Genomic DNA, 26419 nt, shown 5'->3' on the forward strand with positions numbered 1-26419 from the left:
TCATATATGTACAAAAAAATATATGTATATAAAATACATTATTATATATTAATTCATGAGTGAATATTAATTGTAATATTTTATAAACGCATGTATATAATTGTGTATATATGTGTGTGTATAATTGTACATATAATAATATCTAAAATAAAAACAAATTTAGTTTACAAATTATTATTAATTTATAAATGTATTATAATGATACGTATAATATAATTATTAATATAGATTATTAATTTATATGATTAGAATTTACATTTAGACTTGAGTTAACATTCTGAGTTAACTGATCAAAGTTTTATCTGTCCTTTTAAACATATTTCTAGTCTTCCTCCCTTCCATTTTCAATGTTCACCTCTCTGTTATCCCTATCTCATGTTTACTCACTCCATCAGCCGCGTCAAGGGGAAAGATTGCATCAGTTCTAACGGATGAAGTCAATATTCTCCAAAGAGAGGTCAAGAGCGAGGGATGAAGAAATAACGGCGTAATAAAACATTGTCTCAGTCAAGTGATTCCACAGCTTGTCTTTATATTGGTGTTGTCTTTCATAGTCCATCTCGTTCACCTTGAGAAAAGTGAGAAAGGAGCTCAAACTCACATATCACATGTCTGCTTTTCTTCTGTTCTCTGTCACCGTCATTATTCTTTTCTCTGAGGAATCTGTATTCCGGTAATGGGACAGTAATTGTCAGAATGGTTTGTTTAATATGGGGTATCACTGTTACTTTTGAGGCATGATGGGCTATGAAAGACTAAGTATAGCACTGTTCTGGTTTCAGCGTTAACATTTAGAGTCAGTTCCCCCACCGCTAAAATCCTACCTAAAAGAAACAGGGAAAGCTGATCTCACAGCCCTGCAAAATGCATGAATTCCTCTCATCCCTTCGAGCCCCTTGGACTTGTGGGTGGAGTGAGGGCAGACATAGTGATGTTGTGATTAATCGCTGCCACTAAAATTTTGATTATTTTTAGTCACGCTGGATTTTTCCAGTGCGGGTGAACGGCGGGCGGCTTGGCTGCCATGTTTACCTGAGGCTTTTGATTCAGTCGTCTCTGAAACACCCATGGGAGGATTGTTGAATATTAACTTACATGGACTTACTTTAAAATATTGTGATCAAATATAATCACACGGTAGCCTAATTCTAGTGACTTGCAGGTATTTTTTGACATTGGCATCAGAGAGATTTACAGAGATGATCAGGCAATTTCAGAATGTAGTTATTTGCTAAATACTGCTATTTGGACCAACCAAGATGTCAGTGTAATTGAATGATAGGTGTGCAGGGCAGGTCAGGTTGAGGCTTGAGTCAGCACTCGCTAGTTCAGAGGTGATTTGCCTTTGGCCACAACAGAAAAAGCAACAGAATTAGGTCAGAATGTTCGTTAGTCCCTTTGAAACACCTTGCAGTGGTTTATTCCCACTGGTAGGTAAATACATAGCCACGTACAAACATCCTCCTAACCCGCTGTTCTGAATGCCAAGGTTTCTCTCAGGGATGAAAACAAGCTGTGGAAATGTACAGGTCCATAACCTAATCACACAGACATACATTATTAATATCATTATATATTTTTGTCTCTTTGGTCAGAAAACTTGTGGTTGTGTAGGATGTACAATGTGTCCATTTGGGTCTTCCCCTTGAAGTGAGTGGGGAATTCCAAATATCACTGCATTAGTTACTAATAACACCTCTCTTAAATGACAGTCTGAGCCGTTATTATACGTGGGTTAGGTATAGCAATTTTGTACATGAAATTCAAGTCTGTGTTATGTTGTGGTTCAGAGGAAAGGGTTAAAACCTCCATCCAGCGCTTTTTTCACATGCTCTGTTTATTTCTAGAGTTGTGACATAATGAACCCACTCCTCCGCGCATACGTCACCTCGTCTAAGCGCGGTGATTGGCTGGTTGTTGTTGGTGTTGTTGCTGGTGGTGGAGGGGGCATTACATAAGCGCTGCTCGCTTTCATTTCTGTCTACTCTTCTGGAGGACCGTGACCGAGGAGGGTGGTGCCCACCTCTATGTGTTTATTCGGACAAAACAACCCCAGTCGAAGCACTGTACCGTCCTGGAACACGTAGCACTCTCCGAGTTTTTCCTTCATCGACAAATAAATGCTCAGCATAGGCATCAGAGAACTAAAACACTCGAAAAACAAGGATCATTTTGCAAACGGAAACAAAAGCGCATTGGCCATACAGCGCACGGAGCCTCTCAATGCATACCCTCTGTGCCCGAGGAACGATGAAGCCAGAAATAAACGCCGCCGTCGGGTTTCTGTCGAGATTCCTGCGGATTAAAGGACATGTGAACGACAGACAGCTCCAGACATTCAACCAGACCCTACAGGACATACTGGCAGGTAAGTATCTTTCTCTACACACGGATATGAACTTCATTATATCCACGTTCTATTCATGCGTCGTTTGTTTGTGGAAGAAAATGTGGAAAACATCGATCTCTTTGTTTATCAGTTAATTTATGTGCTTTGGCCACATAAGCGGAAGCGCGCGGACGCTTTGCGCACAGGCGAAACCCTCGACACAAACAGATACCCAAAGAAAGACATAAAAGGACAAAAGATAGACATGTTTATAAACGTGTGTGTATAGAGAGGAAATCGTAATTAATAGCTCAGTTTATCGACGGACTATTTGTGTTGTTCATAAAATGGGTGCATTGGGTTCTTGGACATCATATGGCAAGCCGATTTAACATTTATTCCATTAAACTGATAGGTATGTTTTTGTTAAAATTATTTAATCAAATAGTGAATCGTTTCTCACTAGTAAGTACTTAAATATTGGCTAGTATGCCTTTCATTTGTAACTATTTATTAGTAATCATTCCGTTAGTGAGTACTATCTATTTATTAACTCAGTATTATTTATTTATTACATACTAGTACCTATTTGAATGCTACTAGTCACTAGCCTTAGTCACTATAAAGTGATTATTCGGTTGTTATTGGTAACAAACTAGATTTGTGCCATTAAATTTTATGGAGAATCTTTGCTAGTTAACTTAATTAGTGAGATTGAGGAAAAAGTACTAATTAATATCGGATTACTGGGTAGTAATTAAAAAATATCTATAAAATTAGATATTAGTTAGTTTTAAGGAATAAATGTTAAAATGGCTTGCCATATGCTGTTGGCAGTAAATTACGTAATGCACAGCAAGACTGGAGATATGAAATGTAGGGTTAATGTTTCATCTCTTTTGCACACTGATAATAGTGTGTATAACACACACACTGCCTGTGTTTCGTTATAATAAACATTTAAGTACACATCGTTCTAACAACAAGTTGAATAGCCAATTTCGTCTGTTTTGTGTTCAACTGGAAATGTTTGTAAATGGAACGTTTTAACTACATTACAATTCTTTACAATTTACGTTAGTTTTCCTAACAAATATTTGATCAAATAAAAGAAAGGTGTAAAGACAGAAGTAGAATAACAATTAATTATTATTGTTTAGTGTTAGCTATAAAAAATAATAGCCTATCTGTTCTTTTAACATTGTTGTCCTTTCCCCATTTTGTTTTACCATCCATCTTTTTCCTGTTTTTTTTTTTTTTTTTAACAGAACAGGATTTTGTTTAACCCTTCATTCCGACTCATAAGACAAAAACAATACTATAGAATAAAAATGTGGTTTGCAATTGAAATAGCAATTAAACATAAAATTTACCAACATGGCACTACTATAATCGTAATAGAAGTTATTTTAGGTTATACACAAATACACGTGTTTGCAGTCAGATGTGGAACTAAATGTTTAAAGTAAGCCTTGTATTTATATAAATATTTTTTATTTAGTATTATAACATTCTTTATATAACATTCTTTATTATAACATCACTCGTTTTGGGAAAAGGCAGTCACTAAATACTCTTTAGGTAAACAACTGATGTTTTGGCCCCAGTCAGACAAAATGGCCGTCGATGGAGGAAGCGAGGCTAGTGTGGGGGGTATGGGGGCTAGTTGCACATCACATATTACTGTTACAGAGGACTTCATAATGTTTAGATTTTCTCTTTCTTTCCCTTCTCGGCTGTCTCAACCCAGCATATGTCCACACAATGGAACAAAGACTCCTCATAATCCCCATAGGGTAGAAAAAGTGGGTTAGTTCCTTCTCCACACAGTTAAAATCTGTGTGTATAAGAAAGGATTGCCAGATTAAAAAAAAACAGGTGTTGTGTAAGATGTATCTGAAAATCTGTCTCTGCTTCCTGTTTGCTAATCACATCACTAAATACATGTTCGTCACGGCTTTGTCCTAATTCCCAACCTTACAGCAAGCCTTGTTTCACAAACAAAACTCCCTAATACAGCCACCACACGGTCCAAAGGTTATCTTGATGTTGACGAGCAACGTTTTCACTTCGTTAAACATTTTGTACGTGTAGTACGCGCATTGTTGCGGTTTGGATTCCATCCAGAGTTGTGGGTGGGTTGATTTGCATTGATCATTGTCTACAGGGCTTTTAGGAGAATGGGAAGGCACGTCACAGACGGTACACAGGCGTCATTATCTAACCCAAGTCTACAGGTGGCCTGCAGGGGCCTGGCTTATTTAAGAGCCGCACAAAGAGGCTTTGAGACCCATCCCTCCGTCTTCTGTTCTCCACCTGTCACCCAATACACCGAGCCAGAAGGGAAAGAAAATGCGATTGCGAAAAGTCTTTTTCTTTTTTGAAAAACAAGTCCTTTATGTAGATTGTGACTGAACATTAGAAGTCATGAGTTTATGTTTAGCCTCACTTCTGAACATACTCGCACGTATTATGAATTAGCTCCACAGAAATGGACAGAAACGTCATCTACTAGCAAAAAGCAAAGCTGATCCATTTGAAACCGTGATGTTTGATGAAATCAGGTTGTTTAAATGGGACACTTTGTCTTTAAGAGGAGGGTCCCTCCCCTTCCTGCTGCTCTGCCAGGACTTCAGCCTTTTGCTCTCCTTGTGTTTGAAGACTTTGTGACTTACAGGCCAAAAGGGGATTGAGCAATCAAATGGCCCTCTCTCTCTCTCTCTCTCTCTGTCACGTAGGCTTTTGACACAGATGGTTAATGGTTGTTTTTCTGTGTTCTACCAACAATCATTTCACACTGTGAAGAACATCCTTTCTAGACTCACGCCATCTTTTTGCTGCTACATTCGCTGCCCAACAAGGCCAAATTATCATATTGCAGAATGCGTGTTTTTTAATACAGCGTTCGTTCGATTTATTATGGGTAGGGATAAGTATTATTCCAGAATAACCAAGTTGATTTTTCTTTTTGTTTCTAAATATAAGCATTTGTAAGTCCTTTTCCATTTAATATTTGTTTTGTTGTTGTTGCTAGAATGACACATGCATTAAAAATAAGTTTATGAAGGACTCTGAAATTTAATATTTTTTTATTATTGAAAATGTTGGAATTGAAAGATTTCTGGAAAATTCTGGAACTTAGTAAAGTGTACAAAACAAAAAACTAACCGTTAACCGTTGTCTTAGTGTCTACTAAGCTTAGGGATGCACAATATATTAGGACTATATAGGTTTTCGGGCCAATATTAGTAATATTACCTGAATATTATTGGCTGATAATGGATATTTAAAAATGCATGTTCATTTCCACCTAAAATTATATGCAGCACTCGCTTAAAATTAATAGTGTTCTTTAATAACACTTGCCTAACACAACTTTTTACTTTTTAATAGAAAATCTCAAAAATAAATATCTTTCATGCACATTATAATTTAGCCTACATTTATAACACAAAAACAATTGGTATCAAATTATCGGCCAGAGTTTTGATATGCTACCCCAAATGAATTGAATGAATAATGTGTGAATATTATTAAGAAGAATATTCTTCAATAATACTCATAATTTAATAAGCAGAATTTATAGCAGACCTTAAAATCAATATCTTTCATATACATCATAATTAATATTTATAATTTACGACTTACTTAATTTAATAGATTGACTAACTTAATAATGCCCATGACTTATCGGCTATAGTTTTAATGTCTGTACAGTTTACAGTTGAATAAATAATTGGCAAGTTCCACAGAACAAATCTTACACAACATTTCAGTGAATTCATTTTTTGTTCATTGCTTTTTATTTATTAGTTTATATATGGACGATTACATAACCACTCCCTCTGTCTCTCTCCTACAGAGCAATACAAACACCACTGGTTCCCAGATCGTCCCAACAAGGGTTCTGGTTATCGCTGCATACGTATCAACCACAAGATGGACCCTCTGGTGGGACAGGCCGGTCAGCGCATTGGCCTGACCATCCAGCAACTCTACCTGCTGCTTCCTAGTGAGCTCACATTGTGGGTCGACCCATTTGAGGTGTCCTACCGCATCGGAGAGGATGGCTCAATCTGCGTGCTCTACGAGTCCCTCCCAATTACCAACGGAAACCCCAGCGTTACCACTGGAAACGGCCACCCCTCCTCCTCTGTCGCCCAGGTATCCCCCATGGTGGACAGTCGCATCAGCTGCAAGGAGGAACTAATGGTTTTGGGTCGCACCAGCCCCGCTAAACCCTACATGATGACTGTGTCCAGCTAAACGGTTCACAGAAATCATTTTTAAGAAATAAAGAGAGAAAGGAGGAGAAGAAGAAAAAAAAAAAACAGGATGTGTCCTATCGTCCAGGTGATGGAAACCTCGTAGGTTTAATTTTCACTCGTTTGGTTGTCTGTTCTGTTATTGTGTTGGATCTACCAGAGGCTCGACCCTGGGGCAGCTAATGAAGACCTGAAACATCGCCCGGCCCCCCCCAGCTCACAGAGGGGGCTTTTTCTGCTATCGTCTGTCGATGTTGACTTTGCACTTTCGCTTTCACGGTTTATGTTATCGCATAAACACAAACTCCCTCTAAAATGTTTAGGAATTGCACTCAGAATCCAATTTCATCATCTCTCCGTTTGCCGTCGAGCTGAAGCCCAGACCTTCGGGAAGCCGTGCCAGACCTGAGTAGCCGCTACGAGCCTCTTTTTTTCTTTTTCTTTTTTTTTCTTTCTAAAAACCTCACTTTTTTGGACCACAAAGCGGTACTTTTGTCTCTTTTCTCAGTGTCTGGCACACAACCGGAGCTCCTTTTGGGCTTCAGGTCGACGTGAACCCGTTTCAAACCGTCTCCATCCTGTACACTGCCGCGATGGAATACCTGTGTCATACTGTTTCCCACTCTGGCCGTCAATGGCACTGTGATGCAAAGGTTCTCATGCTTGTAGCTTTTTCTAGGGGCTCCCTCCTGGATGAATGTAATTTCTAACAAAAAAGAGGAAAAAAAACTCAAGAAAAATCCAACAATGACAAAACATTTGATTTATTTAAGCCCCTTGTCATACCAAAATGAAAGATGTAGCAAAGGTTCTTTTTTTTTCTTTTCTTTTTTTTAAACCTTGGAGCAGATGTGGTCTTTACTTTCTGCCTGGTTTAGAAAGGACGTTGAATGCACTTTGACATTTTAGACTGTGTGGGATGACGTTTCGATTTGACCCAGCTGCATTCCATCGCGCACCTCGTCATTCAGTTGTCGTAAATCGCTTTCTCTGCTTGTGCTCTGCACAGGGCGTCGTGGTTGCAATATTTTAAAAGATGAGGGAGACATTTCAATCCCAGGTTGTTCTCTCTAGCCAATTTTATCCTTTCGATTGACTGATTCAGGCTGTTCGAGATTAGTTGTCAATCACTAGGACTTCATTTACGGCCAGTACATGGCCAACAAGAAAGGGCGTCGAAAAACGGACCAATGTTCCCATCTCCTCGCAGAATCACAGGGCCAGTGGTGCTCGGTTGTTACGGAGGGTGTCCCGACACACTTTCCAAACAGGCGTCACCGGTCTCAGTCTTAACTAGGAGTGCGCGGTCAAAACATATCACCTCCCTCTGTCGGCTGGGCGAAGGAGGGGGTAGGACCCTCACATCAGGGCAGCTACAATCCTCTCCGGCCCCCTTCTCGCAGCCTGGTGGAGAGTTTTTATGCCAGCACACACACACATACACACACCAAGCGCACTCCAAACCCCACTGAGCCTTACGTACAGGGCCGAGTCGGGACGGGAAGAGATGCTAATACGGGATGCTCCTGGTCTCTGGCTGATTCTGTTTACATTGGTGTAAGTTGGTGGAAATAAGCGGGTTGCAGGCTTTGCGTGCGTTATGTGTGCGACAAACTGCTCTTGCCTTAGCCGTTAAACTGCCGAGACAGGGTGCTGATGATCAGTCCTATGTGTGCTAATACTTTTGACCCTCGAGGACCATGGGTAACGCCGGGTTGTCGATGCACTGCCGTCCCTTTCTGTCTCGTTTTGGTCCAGCCATTATTTTAGACGGGTGGAAAGTCTGTTTTTAAATCAAATTGACATTTTAAGCATGGGTCGAACCCTAATATTCGGACGCAATTCGCCATCCCACCCCTCTGAATGCTTTGAAATCTGACACGCGGCCCCCTTCGCCTGATGGTTTTACCTTTGAAGCTTTTTAACCACGTTCTGGTGATCTCAACCAAATTGGAACAGACAATTTAAGTGTTTTTTTAGATCTGCAGCTTTTAAACTACTACAAGCTACTTTCCCCCTCCCCCACCTCCACTGAAACAACATCAGCAAACTGTTTCTATTCTCCGTTTCAGTTCGGTAAATGTTTGCACACAAGTTTTAAGTATCGTTGTGAGTCTGAACTCTAGTATACTCGGAGGCAAGAGCACATGAAATGCACTAATAGGTTATACATTGAAGTTATGTGACTTTGAGACCGAAGCGTCTCGATTGGAATGTATTGCCAAGCTCAGGCCACAGACATTCATTGAAACCCTTATAAGGATGTTAAGATGTGAAAAACAGAAGGGAATGATTCGGTTGGGAATTTTGTTGGTCATTTCAGAAGTGATTTGCGTTATTGCCACTTTCGCATCTGAGGTGGTTCCATATTTGTAGAATGTATTGTTATTGTACAACATATGGTAGACTAAGTACATAACCATACATATGGGAAGTGCCAATAATTGATATTTTGCTGTGTGTAGACGTGTTCCTTTTTGTATTTCATATTTTAACATGAATTCCTCTTTCATAAGCGAAGCCATTTGTGTTAGGAGTGTTGGAGAGGACCAAAGTTGTTTTGGTAATATATAAATCAGTTTCCATGCTCTGTGCTGATAGACTTTCCGTGTTTGTTTTTTTTCCCTCTTTTCTTTCTTTTTTTTTAAATTAAAACAAAAAAGAAAAAATTCTGAGCAACCCAAGATAAAGCTGTCTGTATCTTGTGATTTTTTTCCCGTCTGTACATCTCTTGTGTTCATTATTTTCCTCATTCTTGGGTATGTTGTGATGAACTGCTGTAAATTTGTACAGTTCATGTAAATTGATTGTGCGGAAGTTGTACAGATTTCTATATTTTGGAAGAAAAGTTTTTTTCTCTGTAATAAAAGATTTCCTATCTTGGCAATGTTTTCCCGTGGATGTGGTCTTATTATTTATCAAAACACTCTAACATATGCTTTCATGTTTCATTAGGTAATTCTTTGTCGTCTTGGACGAAATTTAGTATAACAGCACAGGGATGGGACAGTTTTGTATCACAGACCAGAGTATGCTGGTATACGCCAGTTCGGCCATTTTAGACAAATATGCCAGACGTTATTAGTAACCAGGCCCTGATTGAGACAAATATGCCAGACGTTATTAGTAACCAGGACCTGCTTTGAGTTTTTCCTCTATTAGGACAAAGAAAGGAAGTCTGTATGGATGTCATAGAGAGCATGAGTCTAGTACAGCTGCATTTTGAAAATAATAGACTCAACCAACATTAACCAGCTTAAAGTTAATTATAAATGATCATTGTTCATTTAGCCGTTCTTATGTGCTATAACTATAAATACTATAAACATAATTTTTTCAATTACGCATGAAGTTTATTTACTTAATTTTAACGGAATGGGTTTCCTCACTTTTAAGTTAAGTCATCTGATCACTTTTTACAGTGTAACGAAAGATATCATCGGAATCTTTTGCGTTTTTTTCATTCAGAATCCACCCGACCTTAAAGAGATTGAACATTTATTGTGGCAGACGACAATGCAGCACTTGCATAAATAGAAAGTTATAGTCTGTTGATGTGGATGATAATATTGTTAATGTTATCTTTATCACTCTTGGTGTGAACAAGCCTTTGACCCTAAGGTTCAAGCTTCAGCTAGTTAGCCATTGCTTGTAGGTGCTGTAACTACAACATCACCAAAACATCTTCTGTACTATAATGAAATACTAGCAATATGGTAAGCAAGCTAATAGTACTATTAGCTATATTGCTATTAGCTTCCTTACCATTGTCAGTTTTTCATTATAGTACAGAGGACATTTTATCAGTATTTTTTTTCCTCAGTTGGGTCTTAAAAATGTGCAATAGGATTTACGTTTTGGATATTCCCCTGGCTACTGCATTTTGACATCACTAGCTTAGGATAGTTGTTTGCACAATGTGTCCTTGTAGTGCTAATCAGCTAATTAGTCATTTTCCTGTGATTCTGTAGTCATTTATGGATCAAAAACCTAGATGTAGAAAAGAGGGACAATGAGAAACGATTAAAAACCCTTCCAGGGGTGTTGCGCTAGCTGAGCAGCTAACATACATAAAAAAGGAATGCTAATGCATAGCTTTCTCTATTATATGATTCTTTGTTTCATTGAGTAATATTCTTCTCACATTAAAGGACAAATCCAGTGAAAAATGAACCTGGGGTTAATTAACACATGGTTACCGAGTCGATCGTTCCCTGCGATGCGTTTTCATGAAAATCGAATGTAAAGAGTTTTATCTTTAAAAACAGATTAGCTCATAACGCTAGTATATGGGGCACAGAGTAAGTAAAAGTAAATCGCTAGTTAATACCACTAACAAGGCTCAAAATAGCCTCACACTAACACGGTAGCATAATGAGGGTCCCTACATGCAAACCGAAGCATTGAGAACTTTGTAAGTGTACAGACAGTTTAATAAGAAGATAGTTTATAAAGACAGTACATTACGCGTTTACATGCAGGAGCCATCTTGGAAAACAGTCTCGACTAATCGAGTAATGAACGCCGTGCTACGTTAGATTTCACAAACGTAATTCCTATCAACAAGCTCACTTAGCACGCCGTTCTTGACTCGATTAGTTGAGACTGTTTTCCAAGATGGCTCCTGTCTGTAAACGCGTAATGTACTGTCTTTATAAAGTATCTTCTTATTAAACTGTCTGTACACTTACAAAGTTCTCAATGCTTCGGTTTGCATGTAGGGACCTTCATTATGCTACCATGTTAGTGTGAGGCTATTTTGAGCCTTGTTAGTGGTATTAACTAGCGATTTACTTTTACTTACTCTGTGCCCCATATACTAGTGTTATGAGCTAATCTGTTTTTAAAGATAAAACTCTTTACATTCGATTTTAATGAAAACGCATCGCAGGGAACGATCGACTCGGTAACCATGTGTTAATTAACCCCAGGTTCATTTTTCACTGGATTTGTCCTTTAAGCTTAAACTTATATCAAGTATGTTTGTCTATATCAATAAAAAAATTATTTTGTGTTTGCTGACATGCAGGTTTTCAAAGATAATGTTTTCTAACAAGAGAATATCAAATAAGTCACTACACACAAGGCATTGTGGGTGCTGTCAAAAAAATAAAAGTGGCTCACTCTCCAAGATTCTGTTTTCTGCCTGGTAGCGGTCTGAAATGGAGGGTATTTCGATTCAATGGACAAAGACAAGAGAATGGAAAGAGAGATGGGGGTGGGGAGCAGGACCTGAATAGCTGTTCGTGTGTCCTTTAGATGTTTGAACACTTGGAAAGCAGTGAGACCGTTTGAAGCAGGACATCAATTCTGTAGGTGTGCAATGTCATGTGACTCAAAACAGGTCCAATACATCTATTTACCTGCAGGCCTTGCCAGTTCAGAGTCGCCGTGCTTGTTTCCTACTCTGCTAAAAGTCGTTCTGACCAAGACGCTTGAGCATACAGTTTTCCATGGAAGTATGCATGCATGCGGTATACAACATCACAAACACACGTAATCTGGCACACGGAGCTTGAGATTGTGTGTAGATGCAAGACCGCGCAGTAAAAACATGCTTTGCTGTAAGTGTGTGTTCCTTCACACTGTGTGGCCTCGGTTTGTTCCTCTTTCTTCTCACTTCTGCCTTTCGGCGCTCAACCAGCCTCTCGTTCTTCATGTGCAGCACTGGACCACAACAAAGAGGACCTGAGTGAAAGCAGCTGGAAGGAAACTGCAGTCTCTTTTTCACTTTGGGAGAGACTCACCTGGTTGCTCTCTCTCTCTCTCTCTGTGTGTCTTTGTTCTTTTATTCAGAATCTTTCTACTGTCAGGTGCTACTTTCCTTTCATCCCAAAGAACAGACTGAATATTTTCTGTAGAACTGACACGATGAGCATATTCTTTTTATTAATTATACATAATATTATGATCTGACCTGATAATATGATTTCTGCGTTGAAAGCGCCAGCATACCTTTGGCTTTCAAAAGCAGTTTTTCTGCCATGTATGTTTTTATATTTTTATGTGCGCAGTAGTTTATAAAGTGAGGGTCAGGAAAATGCCTGTTATCTTTTGTTTTTACACTTATCTTATCATTAGTGTTAAAGTCGTTACTCTTGCTGAAGACCAGGGAGCTGATAGCAAGGGTCACCAGTGGAGATGTCTCTTCTTTCCTGCTGATATATTTCTGTTTGTCTATAATTTGTGTTATGGTGTTTAAAAGTCTGAGTCTACATTGAAAATCTAGGATTCACAAGTTAATTTAAACCAGAAACAGTTTTAGGATCGGAAAGAAGTTTGTAGAGTTCATGCACCTCAAATGCCGTTGCCATTAAAAGCAAAAGAGAGACAAATCAATTACTAAGACATTGATCTCTTTTGCCGTGTTTGTCATTTAGGGAACTTCCAGATTTATATGTCACCTCGTTTTCTCTCTCTCTGTTTCTTTTATGGAATGTATGTTCCTGCTTTTACAGCGAGAGGAATGCTTAGAATAGCTGGGTACTTTTTTTACAGGTCTCTCACTCTCTGTTTCTCTGTCTCTCAGAAAGGTCTCTGGCCTGTGGTGAATGTGGTTAACTGCTGACTCAGAGAAGGGAAAAGATAACCAGCAACTAATACACATATGAAAACACCAACACCTTCTCACTCTCTCACACACATATAAGCAAATCTCATGGAAACATGTCCAAGTCTTATTTTTTGTATTGTGATCTTAATTATTTTCCTCTATTCTCATTACTGTGATGCATCTGCAATACGATTCTTTTCTGATTATTGAATATCGTTTGATTGAAATATGAAGAGTTCAGATGCAAAAGCCTCTAAGTGCCATCTGAAATTTTCTTCTAGAATGATCATTTTTATCAAGCTTGTATATTTAAGGTCAGTAATTTCACTTAAATGGCAATGGAAATGACCTATTAATTGTCATTTAAGTGAAATTACTGAACTTAGATATATACGAGCTTGATAAAAATGATAATTTTAGAAGAAAATTTCAGATGGCACTTAGAGGCTTTTGCATCTGAACTCTTCATATCAAGATTTTGATATTTTCAGGATAAAGATAAAGCTTTAATTGCTTTGCGGTAATTAAGATTACTTATTTTTTTGCATTACGGTAATGACAATTGCGGGGGACAATTTTCATATAATTCATAAAATAATGTAAAAATACAAACACTCTTAATGGCCCTAAAAATAGGCTTAATCTTTAAGCAAAATATAATTTATTTATTTCCTATGAGTTTTTGGCTGAAATATGTTCATGACAGGTTTCTTGTGACTCATATGTTGTTGAAAATCTGCTGTTATTTTGTCTCTGGCTCAAAAATGGCATCGTGATCTTGTTTAAGATCTGAGTTTAAAAGATGTATTGTGTGGATTTGCTGTACTTTGGCCTGGTGTGGAACGAGGAGGTTTAGGAAGGCCAAACCCTTGGTAAACATCCCTTGACTGTTCGGGCTAAGCAGCCAAGCCTGTTTTTTTTTTAACCACAATTTGTTCATCAAACTGTTTTGATGCACTCTGGAACTAATAAGAATCTTTATTAGTTTGATAAGTGTTATGACATATCAGACGGGGGAAGGTGATAAAGAACGCGCACGACCGTAAGCTTAGCACGTGGCAAATTTAAAGCCCTCTGATTGCAAACAACTGCACGTTTGCTTTTTCTGAGAACTCGCGAACACGCTTCAGCTGTTTCCTGTTTTCTGTTGAACTGCACACCACAGATCTGAGACAGCTGAGAGCGACAGAAAAAGAGAGAACGACCGCAATGGAAGATGTGCTTTATGCTGCAACCTTGCAGCAGTGTGCGAAACCGTCTTCAAGTGTTTAGGCTGAACCTTATCACAACAAAACTGCATGCACACTTACACCTCCCTTTGCATTTTTAAAACAGATGTCCACTTTAAGCTAAGGAGCAAGAGAAAATTGTCTAATGAGAGCTCAGTTTCTGTTGTTTTTTTTCTCTCAATAATTCCTTCATGAAAGCCAGGAACAGCTTGTTCTTCAGTTTGACAGCACTTAATATTTCGTTTTTATCATGAAATGCACAACACTCTTCCTCTGTGGTTACATATCGAGCAAAAACAGTGTTGTTGTGTAAGTTAGCACATCATTCGATTCTCCTAAATGTCAAATTTCAGATTCAGACTGTTTTTTTTCACCCTCAGCCAAGCAGCCTTGACCCAGAAAAGCAGCTCGCTGTTATCAATGAGTAACATGGGGCATTTTTTTCATGCCTCTGAGACCGATTAGTAACTAATTTACTCAGACGGTTCAATTAATTCACCCTGCAAGCGCAACGCAGCCTCAGATAAACAACATTTGTGCAGAGCTGTAATGAATCCCAGTACAGCCATGCTGTTTGCCATCTCATCATCACCACATTTCTGACATTATTTGAATGAATTTACATGAACAAATTTGTAGGAAAGGTGCTAGATGCAGTGAAATAAAAGACCAAGTAGGCTGTCCGAGGTAAACTGTGAGAGTGTTGTCGCAAATGTGCATAAACCACATCTATTGCCGATCCTCTTTGGTTCATAACATCTATACACGCCTGGCCAGCTGTGAATGTAATAGCTGCCATAGCGACCAGGACTGATTGCTCTAATGTGCAGCGATTACTGCAGTGAAGAGCACATTACATGCGTGGGAGATTGGGATATTCAAGGCTTATAACATGCTACGAATCAGCAGGAATGACGTGAGCAGGTCAATATGGAAAAAAACACATTTATGAGGTTTCATATCATTGGGGTCAAGAAGTCTGAGAGCACATCAAAAATAAAAAATAAATATATTTATTGTTTATTTAACAGTTTTATTGTTTTGCATAATTGAAATAATTTGATAAGCTTAACTGAATATTAAAGTATAACTGAATAATAAAATATATATTTTAACAAAATCACTTCATGCTTATTAATATTTGAAAAACTGTTGTCCACCAGATCGAAGTCGTGTTGTGCAACCGCCAAGCAAAAAAAACAACAACATAAAACAGGAAATAATATCATAGAACGGATGCCTTCAGACCCTCATGACTGTGTGTCAACTTCAGTTAGTCTCTAAAAATATCCAAAAAACATAAAGAGATTCATGAAATGATAATATTTTAGTCATTTAAACTGAAAATGGTGTAAAAGTTATATATATAAGTAATTTTTTTACGCTTGGTACATGTTTCAAACTAGATTTTATAATATTTGCTTTTTCTGTATTGTGGACACTCTTATTTGTCACTGAATTTTGTATTAAAAAAGCATTTTCATTAATGATCACAGACTTTTGGACCCCAATGTATGTCCAAGTTGCACAGCATAGTGTTTTAGTTTTGGTTCAATTCGAGTGTAAAAAGTGGGTGAAGACTGAAATGTGTGTGTTGGCATGGTGTATGTGTGTTTGCGCCAGTTTGTGATACGCCCTGGCCTGAATGTGTTTGTTTTCAGTCAGGCTTCATTTCTATAGTAGTCTTGAATGTTCAGTCACATGTATACACGAGTTGGACACACTCCTTATGCAATTCTTCATACCGTCTTGCTCTTCCTGGCCTAGTTTTCCTTTCCAGACGATGAGTGAAATCCCTTTTGCTACTGACAGACCCCTGTAAATCTCTCACACACACATTCCTTCTCCTCCTTCATGACAAAGCTGTTGTTTTTCCACTCTCCTTCTGGTTAGTCCTGCAGTCCGTACTTGTTTTTATGATGGTTATATTCAGTTTTGCTCACGTTTATGGACAGCATGCCTGATATTCTAGATGAGTGGATCCTCTGGAGCATTCAGCGAGGTGTGTGAGTGTGTTAACTTGCCTTTTACAGCACGTTTAATGGTTCACTTCTCCCAAGACTCCAAGATGTGGGAGGTTGTGTGAGAACTGTCTAGTTTTTCCACCATGAGTGATAAAAGTGGTATACCTGATACACACACAGAAATATACCAAGCATACACAAGTATATTTAAATATAACGCTCATATTCTCACCAACAAATACTTAAACTGATTCATTATCAGTGTTTGTGTGATATAAATATCGGAAGATGTGTTGTAGCAGCTTGCATCTTGATTGACAGCTCTAATTTCAATACACAAATGCTTGTTTTCAGATGTATTCATTTTATCAATTTGAATTGGCCACAGCTGACAGGAATTTTAATTAAAATGACAGGCAGGTGAAAGAAATTCTACACTACGGAGCAATTTCATTAGTCCTAATAAACAATAAAATGTTATTTTATTTTTATATAGAAAACGTCATATTATTATTTGACAAACTCCACCAAATCAGTCATTTTGTGCAACCAGCATGCAAAAAATAAATAAATAAAATTGAAAATAAGGCTTATTAAGGTTGTTTCATGTTATAAAATGTCATGTGGTGCGACTCGCCAAAAACATCATATATATATGAAGAGTTCAGATGCAAAAGCCTCTAAGTGCCTTCTGAAAGATCATTTTGAATGATCATTTTTATCAAGCTTGTATATTTAAGTTCAATAATTTCACTTAAATGGCAATGCAAATTACCTATTAATTGTCATTTAATATGCAAGCTTTATAAAAATGATCATTCTAGAAGAAAATTTCAGATGGCACTTAGAGGCTTGAATGAACTCTTCATATATTACAGTAATTAATAATTCATGATATTTGTAAAAATATAGTTAAGAACTTTGTTGGAAATAGTGATTAAGATGTTTGCAGACACATGTAAGTGTAAAATGTTATTAAAAGGTCTTATTTTGAGCTAGTTACGGCATTAGGACCTAACAATGAACATTTATTAACTTCTCTTAATGGTAGCCTAATATATAAATAGTGCATTGTTAATTCAGGTTCGTTCAATCGTTCATAAACATTAGTTTATTTATTCATTTACATCTTGAAATGTTACATATGTATTAGGTTGTGTAGAAATTAACATTAATCAAGAATAATAAATTCTTTAAAAGTATTGTATTGTTATTTCATCTTAGCTATTGCATTAGCTAATGCTAGCAGGCTGAACCTTATTGTAAATATTACTGCGCTAAACGTGCTGTGGTGTTTTTTGCAGTTTGTGCCCGGGCGTTACGTGTCTGTCTCGCCCTCATCCTGTTTTTCATGCAGAAGTAAGGAATGTGCTCTCTCACACTTTTGAGATTGCACAAGAGGCATTGTGACACTCACTGCAACAATCCCTGTGTGACTCACAATCAGGGGCTTCTGTTGCCATGGTGTTGCCACGGCTTTTCTGAAAGCTGAAAGAACAGTCGTAATCAGAGAAACCGAGCTGAAGTTTGTGTCGTGTTACCATAAGCTGAGGTTAAGCTTCCCAGTGACAGTTGGGAGTAACTAACTGTAAGTAGCGAGTAGCTACTAACTACAAAATATTTTTTTGTTTTTTTTTCAGTAGTGTGATAGTAGATCAGATGTTTTTAATGTATTGTAAATTTTCCGGTAACAAGCTAACAAGTAGCAGTTTAGTGTGATAAAAAGACATTGTTTTACAGGGAAAGTTATTGGTCTTGGTCAAATTTATAGACCACAATGGATGGGTGAAGATTAAACTGTCTCTGTGTCGGAGGGATTGTGGTGTGATACTTTTTTAGTATGCACTACTAAAAAAAGTTTGGGGTCAGTAATATATACAGTATGTATATTTTATATAAGATATAAGATATATATTTACAGTATATATTAACCCTTAAATGCATGAATGTTTTGCCAATCATTATTACATATTCTGGTCTTTAGCGACCCGGATCTATATCTAACACTTATGGATCTCTACCTGTTGCGATAATATAAAACTCTCCTGATTTTAGAGTAACTATCACAGAAGAATAAAATAAATCATATTTTGTTACCTTTTGATGCTTGGAAGGGTTCAGTTTGCGCAGATGTTTTATACCATCATCATTATCCTCGTCAGAGCTCATTTCCCAGTACATTCAGCATCTGGCTTATATTCGCCATCTCAAACATATTCTCGAAACTATAATTTTCAATACCTTCAAAATCAACATTTTGATCGCTGACAGCTTCTTCACCAGATCCACCGTCAAGTGACTGTGACACTTTGATTGCGTTCAGTACTTGCTCTGCAGTAAATCGCTGAGCCATTTCAAGTTTTGCTGATGATTCTTCCTATTCTTTTGTTTTCTGCCTTTGTTTTTCACTTATTCAGTCATGTAAGATTCAATTATTGTTGTGCAGAAAAAATATACTTAAACCGTTACAAAACTGGGGTCGTTAGCGACCCTATACAATTATTACAAAAATGAATGGGAAAACAGGCATTCTTTTATATATATATTTTTAAATATATATATATATTGTTATATGTTATATTGTTTATAATGAATTGATTGAGGAATACTAAGAAGGTTGATGTCTAACTTTAAAAAATGAATGAGGAGGAGGGTAGTGATGAGGTATACATTTAACGGTTAAAGAAATTAATACTTACTACACATTAAGTTGTTATATTAAGTTGTAATATTAAGTAACACAACTGTTTTCAGCATTGATAATAATAATACATGTTTCTTGAGCACCAAATTAATTTCATAGTGAAAAGTTTTGTCAAAAAGAAAATGACAAAATCACCATAAAAGTCAATAGTTACTTAAATTAGGGTCTGTTTGTCACACAAAACTCTAGAAGACTTGAATATATTATACTAGTTATGGACTACATTTACAGTGCTTTTGTTGTGTTTTTGTCCTTTTTATAGTTTTACAACCTGTGGTCACTATGAACTGTTATCGTATGGATTTTTTTTTTTTAATCTAGATCTGGACCTGTTAGAATGACGGAGCTTTATTATGAGCTATTCAGTGCTTGAGTTCCCACTGTGGTCTAAAACAGTCAATGTATCCTTCTGGTTCCCAGGCTCATTATCTGAGAAACATCAATTCTGTCTCTCATAAGTTCAAAGATTTATCAAGCTCCTGATCCCCTCTGAGCCTCATATAAGGGTGGCCTGTGAAAGGGTTTATTTTGCTCATAGTGGGAGGGAAACTGATCAGAGGCATTCAGTCGGTATTACTGATCTGGAGATCTTTGATGCACCACTATATACAGTACGAGGACAAAGAGAAAGAGAAAGAGAGTAAATAAGAGAGAGAAGGGCATTGGAAGAGAATGGGCAAGCATGACATAATTAAGCATTGATTTCACGCAGTAATATCATGTCATTTCAGCAATCTGCACAGTTTGCTAATTTATTTTATTAAAGAAGGAACTAACTTTCTAGAACACCTGAGATCTCTTTGTTCCAGTTTAAGCTTTTTGTTTAATCTAAAATCAGGCCAAAAGGAATAAAAACACAAAATTTTGGCCGCCATACCAAAAATATCTGGGACTTTTTTACTACATTCAATGTCATGTCCGGGTTAATGTCTGACCTTGATTCTAAAATGGAAATCATTCAACAGTTCATTTTGTATTAAGCATTACTGAACAGGGTTTGCTCTTTCCACAAAAAAAAGAAAAAAATATCACGTAACCAAGATTGAGGTATTGTGAACAGCCACTGAGATTATTGAGCACAGGGTGCAGAGAATTAGCCAAGAAATCCATGGATACTGATGCCATTTTAGCACCGTTACTATAGCAACAGCCCAAAGCCTCACTTGCTTGTGATAATCTGATAATCAGTTCTCAGGTGTAATGAGAATGTTCCCATGATATGAGCCACAAAGAATAGTTTCTGCAGCGCTTATGCACAAGATGCTGGTGCGTTTACAGGCAAAAATATATAAGCGAGAACAGATGCCAACATCTAACATATGCTGCCCAGTCTACCAGTCTGTCTCAGATATCCCATATGCACCCCATGAAAAAAATCTGTGCATCTTTTATTACACATTTTATTACAAACCCTGGTCGGGTTTTTCCTACATATTGGAGATGAAATGTGTATCTTGGATAACTGAAAAAAGCAGTGTTTACTTGCTTGAAAAACAGTAGACTTCCATCCATCTGTCTGTCCATCCATCCATCCATCCATCCATCCATCCATCCATCCATCCATCCATCCATCCATCCATCCATCCATCCATCCATCCATCCATCCATCCATCCATCCATCCATCCATCCATCCATCCATCCATCCATCCATCCATCCATCCATCCATCGTTAGCCCCATAAAAGGCCTCTTAGTTATTTCTTACCAGTTTTGCTCTATCTTTAGTTTATTGCATTAGATCCATGCTATAATTATTTAAGTTTTTCACATTATTGTCCATTTCATTTAGTTGAATTGCACACTATAACAAATCAGCGAAGTAACTGGAGGCACACTTGTCACTTGATGTTAAATTACACTTTACAATAAGGGTTCATTTGTTATTATTAATAATTAATATTATTCAATGTTAATTTCAACATTTACTAAGATATTTTTGACATCAAAAGTTGCATTTTGTTAACATGAATGCACTGTGAACTTACATTAACAAGCAAATAACAATATTTTTACTTACTAACATTAAGAAAGATTTATAAAATGTATTGCGCATTGTTATTAGTTCATGTTAACTAATGCATTAACTAATGTTAAAAAATGAGACCTCATTGTAAAGTGTGTCCAATTATATAGCCAAGTTTGTATATACACTATATATCACAGTGTGGTCACCTTGAAACAACAAAGAGCAAATTTATTTACCAGAACCTTAAATTGACCTTGATTGGGTAAATTTGGGGTTTTTCATACTAAGTTGAGGGATTATTAACAGTCTCTTTCTGCTGCTTTAACATTCACCTATTGTAACATGCCCTCCTAAATGATTGCCAGGCACTTGGTCCTTTTTTACTTTCTCTTTGATTCTCGGCACAGGGAAGCAAGGGGATTTTTTTTTTATGACGTGCTCATAGCAATAACAACACCTCCCAGGTTTCCTATTGGTTGAGCATCTCATAATGATTGACAGCAGAAACTCCCCTGTATTCCTCAACTCCAGGGCACATGACATGCCCAGACACGCCTCGTATGAAACATGAAATGATGAAACATCCTGGTACAAGAAGAAACTACATCTCACATGACATGTGACTCACTATTCATTAAAATCTGTGAATTTGTCACTGCTCAAGTGCTTAGTTTTGGTTGTTTTACAGTAATACAGTAATTATTAACAGTAATAATAAAAAATGGTAGCCTTGGTGAGCATAAGAGGCTTCTTTTAAAAAAAATGTTGTGGATATTGTGTTTTTATTAAAGCCTAATGTTTTTGAAAGAAGTCTCTTCTGCTCACCGAGGCTGCATTTATTTTATCCCAGGTACAGTAAAAACAGCAATACTGGGAAATTTTACTACAATTTAAAATAAGCGTTTTTCTATTTAAAATATATTTTACTGTAATTTATTCTTTTGATGGCAAAGCTGAATTTTCAGCCTCTTTACTCCAGTCCTCAGTGTCAGATGATCCTTCAGAAATGCAGATTTGGTGCTCAAAAACACTCTTATTATTATCAATGTTGAAAACATTGGGATTCTTTGATGAATAGAAAGTTCAAAAGAACAGCATTCATTTGAAATAATCCTTGTAGCATTATTAATGTCTTTAGTCACTTTTGATCAAATTAATGCATCCTTGCTGAATAAGAGTATTCATTTCTTTTATCTTCCTGACTCCTAAACCTTTGAACAGTAGTAAACAAGTTCTCCAGAAGTGAAGAAACACTCAACCCTGAAACAAAATCCCTCATCAGAACGGCAGAACCCACAAGGCCCTCTCTCTCATTCAGCCTTCTTTCAGCCTGGGTTTTAAAATAGCTGCATTTGCGTCATCTCATGTGTGAAATAGTAACAGCTACACAGAGGTCAGAGTATACGGAGAGTGATTATTATGTTATGAGAGATGAGGGAACGCTGCCTTGGCTTTCAGTGGCTGTCATTAGCAGGCTAAGTGCATTAGATCTGTAAATGGTGAAATGGTGTTCTGGCTCTTTGCCTCCATCTGCTCACTTTCTCCATACCTCACTTGAGGTGTTTCTAGCCTTTCATCAGTACTAGAGCACAGACACCACATTAACTAAAAAAAGTGGGATTATTATTATTATTTTTTGCAAAATAGCACAATTTCCATGACTTCAGGAGCATTTTAACATTTTCTTTTGCATAATGTCGAGGTAACTATGGGCTACAGATTTTTTCTGCATAACTGTAACCTTAACATATATGAACATGCTAACGTTTACCTTATCAGTGAACTAGCAAACATATGGATCTGTTCTACATTAGTTTACTGTGTATTTAGTATAGCCCTCCTGCATTACTCCTGTAATACAAACATCACATTTGTAGCTAATGTGATGTTGACTTGTCTTATTTTAAAAAACCCTTAACTTGCATGATGGAAACCGAGGTATCAAATCTGTACCGACAACACAATATACGTAAACAACTCATTCTACTAGCTACATTTACATGCAAATAACCAGGAATGTAAATTTTTTTTTAAGGATGTCTTACTTAGGGTACGTTTACACGTCAACGATGTACTAAAAACGGAAATGTTTTTTTTTCTTTCTGTATTTGTCTCGAACAGACGAGAACATTGTCATAACTAACCCCGTTCACACGCATCCGCAAAAAACGCTTGAAAAATCTGTATTATTCATGCCAGGCCAGTAGTTGCCGATGTCACTTTGTAAAGAAACATTACGCCGCCTATAGATTGAACACTTACGCATGCACATGACGTCACCATTTTCACAAATTTACACGGAGATGAAAATTTTCAAAAACTTGCACTTCAAAAGTTTGCATTTTTAGGCCCTTCAAAACACCGTTGTCGCGTAAATGAACGGCCAAAAAACATAAAACGTTTTCTGCTTTTTAGTTGAAAACGGTGTCATGTAAACAGCCCTTAGGCTGTAGAATATTGCTCAAACAAAAAATCTTAAAGCTTACAAATAGATTTAATTCAATGGCAAATATATGCCAATACAGGCAGTTTATCACAGCTGTCAAACATTTCCCTTTGGTAAATTGTGATTATTTCATATTATTTGAATTTTGTGAATGAGAAGTATTTTTACAACATTGCAAAAATGATGTGAAAGTAAGCACTAATTATGTTAAACTCAACATCTGTCATGTTATGTAACATTATCAAAACTTTTTACGACACAAAAAAAGATCAAATACAGTGAATATGATAGCATTTTTGCTCAGGTCGGTATCTCTGCAGAGACAGGAGGAGAATGTAAAGGTTAACATATGTTTATGCTGAGCTAATGGAAAGTTTCGGCGGCCTGCGCAAAAGGAGGGGAAAAGCAAACAACAACAATCTCCTGAAGAGAAAAGAGTCCTATTGCCCTGTTGCTGTGGCTACCACCCCTAGAGCCCTGTGCACACATACAAACGTGGGCAAATTCTGGCATTCATCTCCGCTCTCCCCTGCCCAGCCAGACAGCAACAAAGCACAAGCCTGTCCACTGCCCCCCGGCCCACCAGAGCTCTTTTGTGTGGGCAGGCTAGTCTTTTTAGCAGACACTCCCTGTGTGTTTCTATGTGTAGACAGCTCTTGTTTCCAGGGAATGCGTCTGTGTTCAGGACCCCAGGGCGGCTGGAATGATGCCTGACGAGAGTGTTTGCTAGAGCTTTGCTTCACTGCTTATGTGTGTTTGTCAGCTATTGTTTACAGTACTTATCTATTTTTTTGTTCGGAGAGTGCTCATGATCAGTTTTAGAAATGGAAAATACAGAAATAGGCAATACCCTGTAAACACCCTGTAAAAAAATGCCAGAATTTTATCTTCATCTGTCTTTATCACTATGAAAACTGTGGCTCTTTCACACAACACGCTTGACTAGGCATTTTCTGCATGCACGCATACTCAACTTATCAAGATAATCAAGTGGCAAGATTACATGTCCTATATGACAAGTCTGCACCCTCAGCAACCATTTCCTTGCAGCTGTTTTTCTATGTAGTTTGTAAAGATATAGACATAGAATTACATCTCCATTTACTTGAATGGGGACGACAGATTTTTCAAAAACTTTTTGCCAAGATTGTTTCAATTATTATTATTATTATTAAGCAGCTCTTTTCAACATTGATAATAATACGATTTTTTTCTTGAGCACTTAATCAGCATATTATAATGTTTTCTGAAGGATCATGTGACACCGAAGACTGGAGTAATGATGCTTAAAAGTCTGCTTTTCTATAGTTTTACCAAAATGATCCCAATAAGTGAGATAAATCTGACAAAATGTCCCTTTGGGGACATTCGGGGACATCCTTATTTGGAACAATTACTCATACATAAAATAAATTGTTTTGTTGTTGTTGTTTTACTTTTAAAAATGCCTAAAATGTTACCTAAACACAGCTAATCACAGCTGATTGGTTCCTGCTGTATCAGTAGCCAATGAGCTCGCTGCTCAACTTTCATATACTGGTCAGCATTTGCTGTAGCAGTTGCAGTGTGCTTTCAGAAACTCCCCACCTTCCCCAGCTCCACCTGTATAGAACTGCCATGAGTTATTCATGTATATATTGTACAGCAGCAGTATGTCTTGCTCACAGCAGTGTGTTGTGTATGTAATGGCGGTATCAAGTCCCGTACTTGCTCTGCAGCAGCAGCGGTTTAGCAGATCCATTCCACCAAGACCAAACATATCTATTACCATCAATATAAGTTAATGGCATTTCCCTAATGTGTGTGAACTGCAGTGAAAGAACAAACTGTGTGTTCATTTTCTGTGATAGTATGTGCGGTTGTGTAACACACATTGAATGTAAAGTATGTTTGAATGCTGTATTGCGTCACTGAGAATGGTATGTGGGTGTGTGTAAAGGCATTTAGTGGCCATCTGTTATCACTGCATTTGTAAAATAACTCTTCTGACACATGTATTGTGTTTCGTACATCTGTGTATCTACAAATTCTGAAAGTTATGTGTGAGGGTTCGTTTTAGGATAGTAAGAGTGTTAGACGATGGAAAATATCATTAGCTCAAATATAAAATAACAATTTTAGTCTTGTGTGTGTGTTTGCTGCAGTTTATTTATCTAGATGTGAGTAGAAATGTTGGCACAATGTGTGTTTGAATAGCTTTAGGCCAAACCAGCTAGTTATTCAGGTGTGCAGAAACAACAGCAGGTGACTGTAGAAAGTCACACGCTACTGGAGTTTACACTGCTCTTATAGCCAAATCATCATATCATATTACAAGTGGACAGCATATGTGCCTGGACGCTTCATCTCACACGAACACATGCTTCAATCACCTTCATATGTCCTTAACGCTCACATATGTGAATCACACACACTCATCTGAACACATCAAAGATGTGACTGCTCTGCATAAATAGCACATACAATATACACAACACTGTAATTTATTGCCTTTGTGTGCTTAAAGTAAGGCAGAAATATTAAATAATTCATAGACGGTCAGAATAGGGTTGAAGCCTGAATTGTAATGGAGTTATTAAAATTTTTTTGTGTGTTTAGCAGTGCTGCATATACATTAAAGCTCACATATAAAAGCGAAGGTCAATGTGATTTCTCCGTCTTCATCCATTTCCATTAGACCAGCGTTTGTGCATGCGTGATGTATGAGAACCATGATTGAATGATATTCATGCATGTGTGATGGATGACTCTGTACTAGTAACGTCCATGTTTCCCTCTGTGGTTTTTGCTGTGTGTGTTTGATTGATAGATACGTGGGTGTGTTGGTTTGTAATTTTGTGTTGTAATTGCTGTGAATCTTTGCGAAGCTGTGCTGATGGGTAAAACAGATCTGTAAATGGATTTCATCACCGAAGTTCGGGCAAAGCATGTTGAAATAATCCCAGTAATCACCACAATGAGCT

General features: G+C 37.4%; 1 protein-coding gene across 1 annotated transcript; it reads left to right on the forward strand.

The window, feature by feature from the left end:
- Nucleotides 1-1981: 1981 nt before the first annotated feature.
- btg1 (B-cell translocation gene 1, anti-proliferative) lies at nucleotides 1982-9485 on the forward strand. The gene is made up of 2 exons (XM_084110884.1): nucleotides 1982-2368; nucleotides 6192-9485. Exons 1-2 carry the CDS (start codon nucleotides 2224-2226, stop codon nucleotides 6593-6595), a joined length of 549 nt encoding a protein of 182 aa, XP_083967010.1. The 5' UTR covers nucleotides 1982-2223; the 3' UTR covers nucleotides 6596-9485.
- The last annotated feature ends 16934 nt before the right edge of the window (nucleotides 9486-26419 follow it).

Source organism: Abramis brama (assembly GCF_963993115.1).
Source record: "Abramis brama genome assembly, chromosome: 4".
Taxonomy (NCBI): domain Eukaryota; kingdom Metazoa; phylum Chordata; class Actinopteri; order Cypriniformes; family Leuciscidae; genus Abramis; species Abramis brama.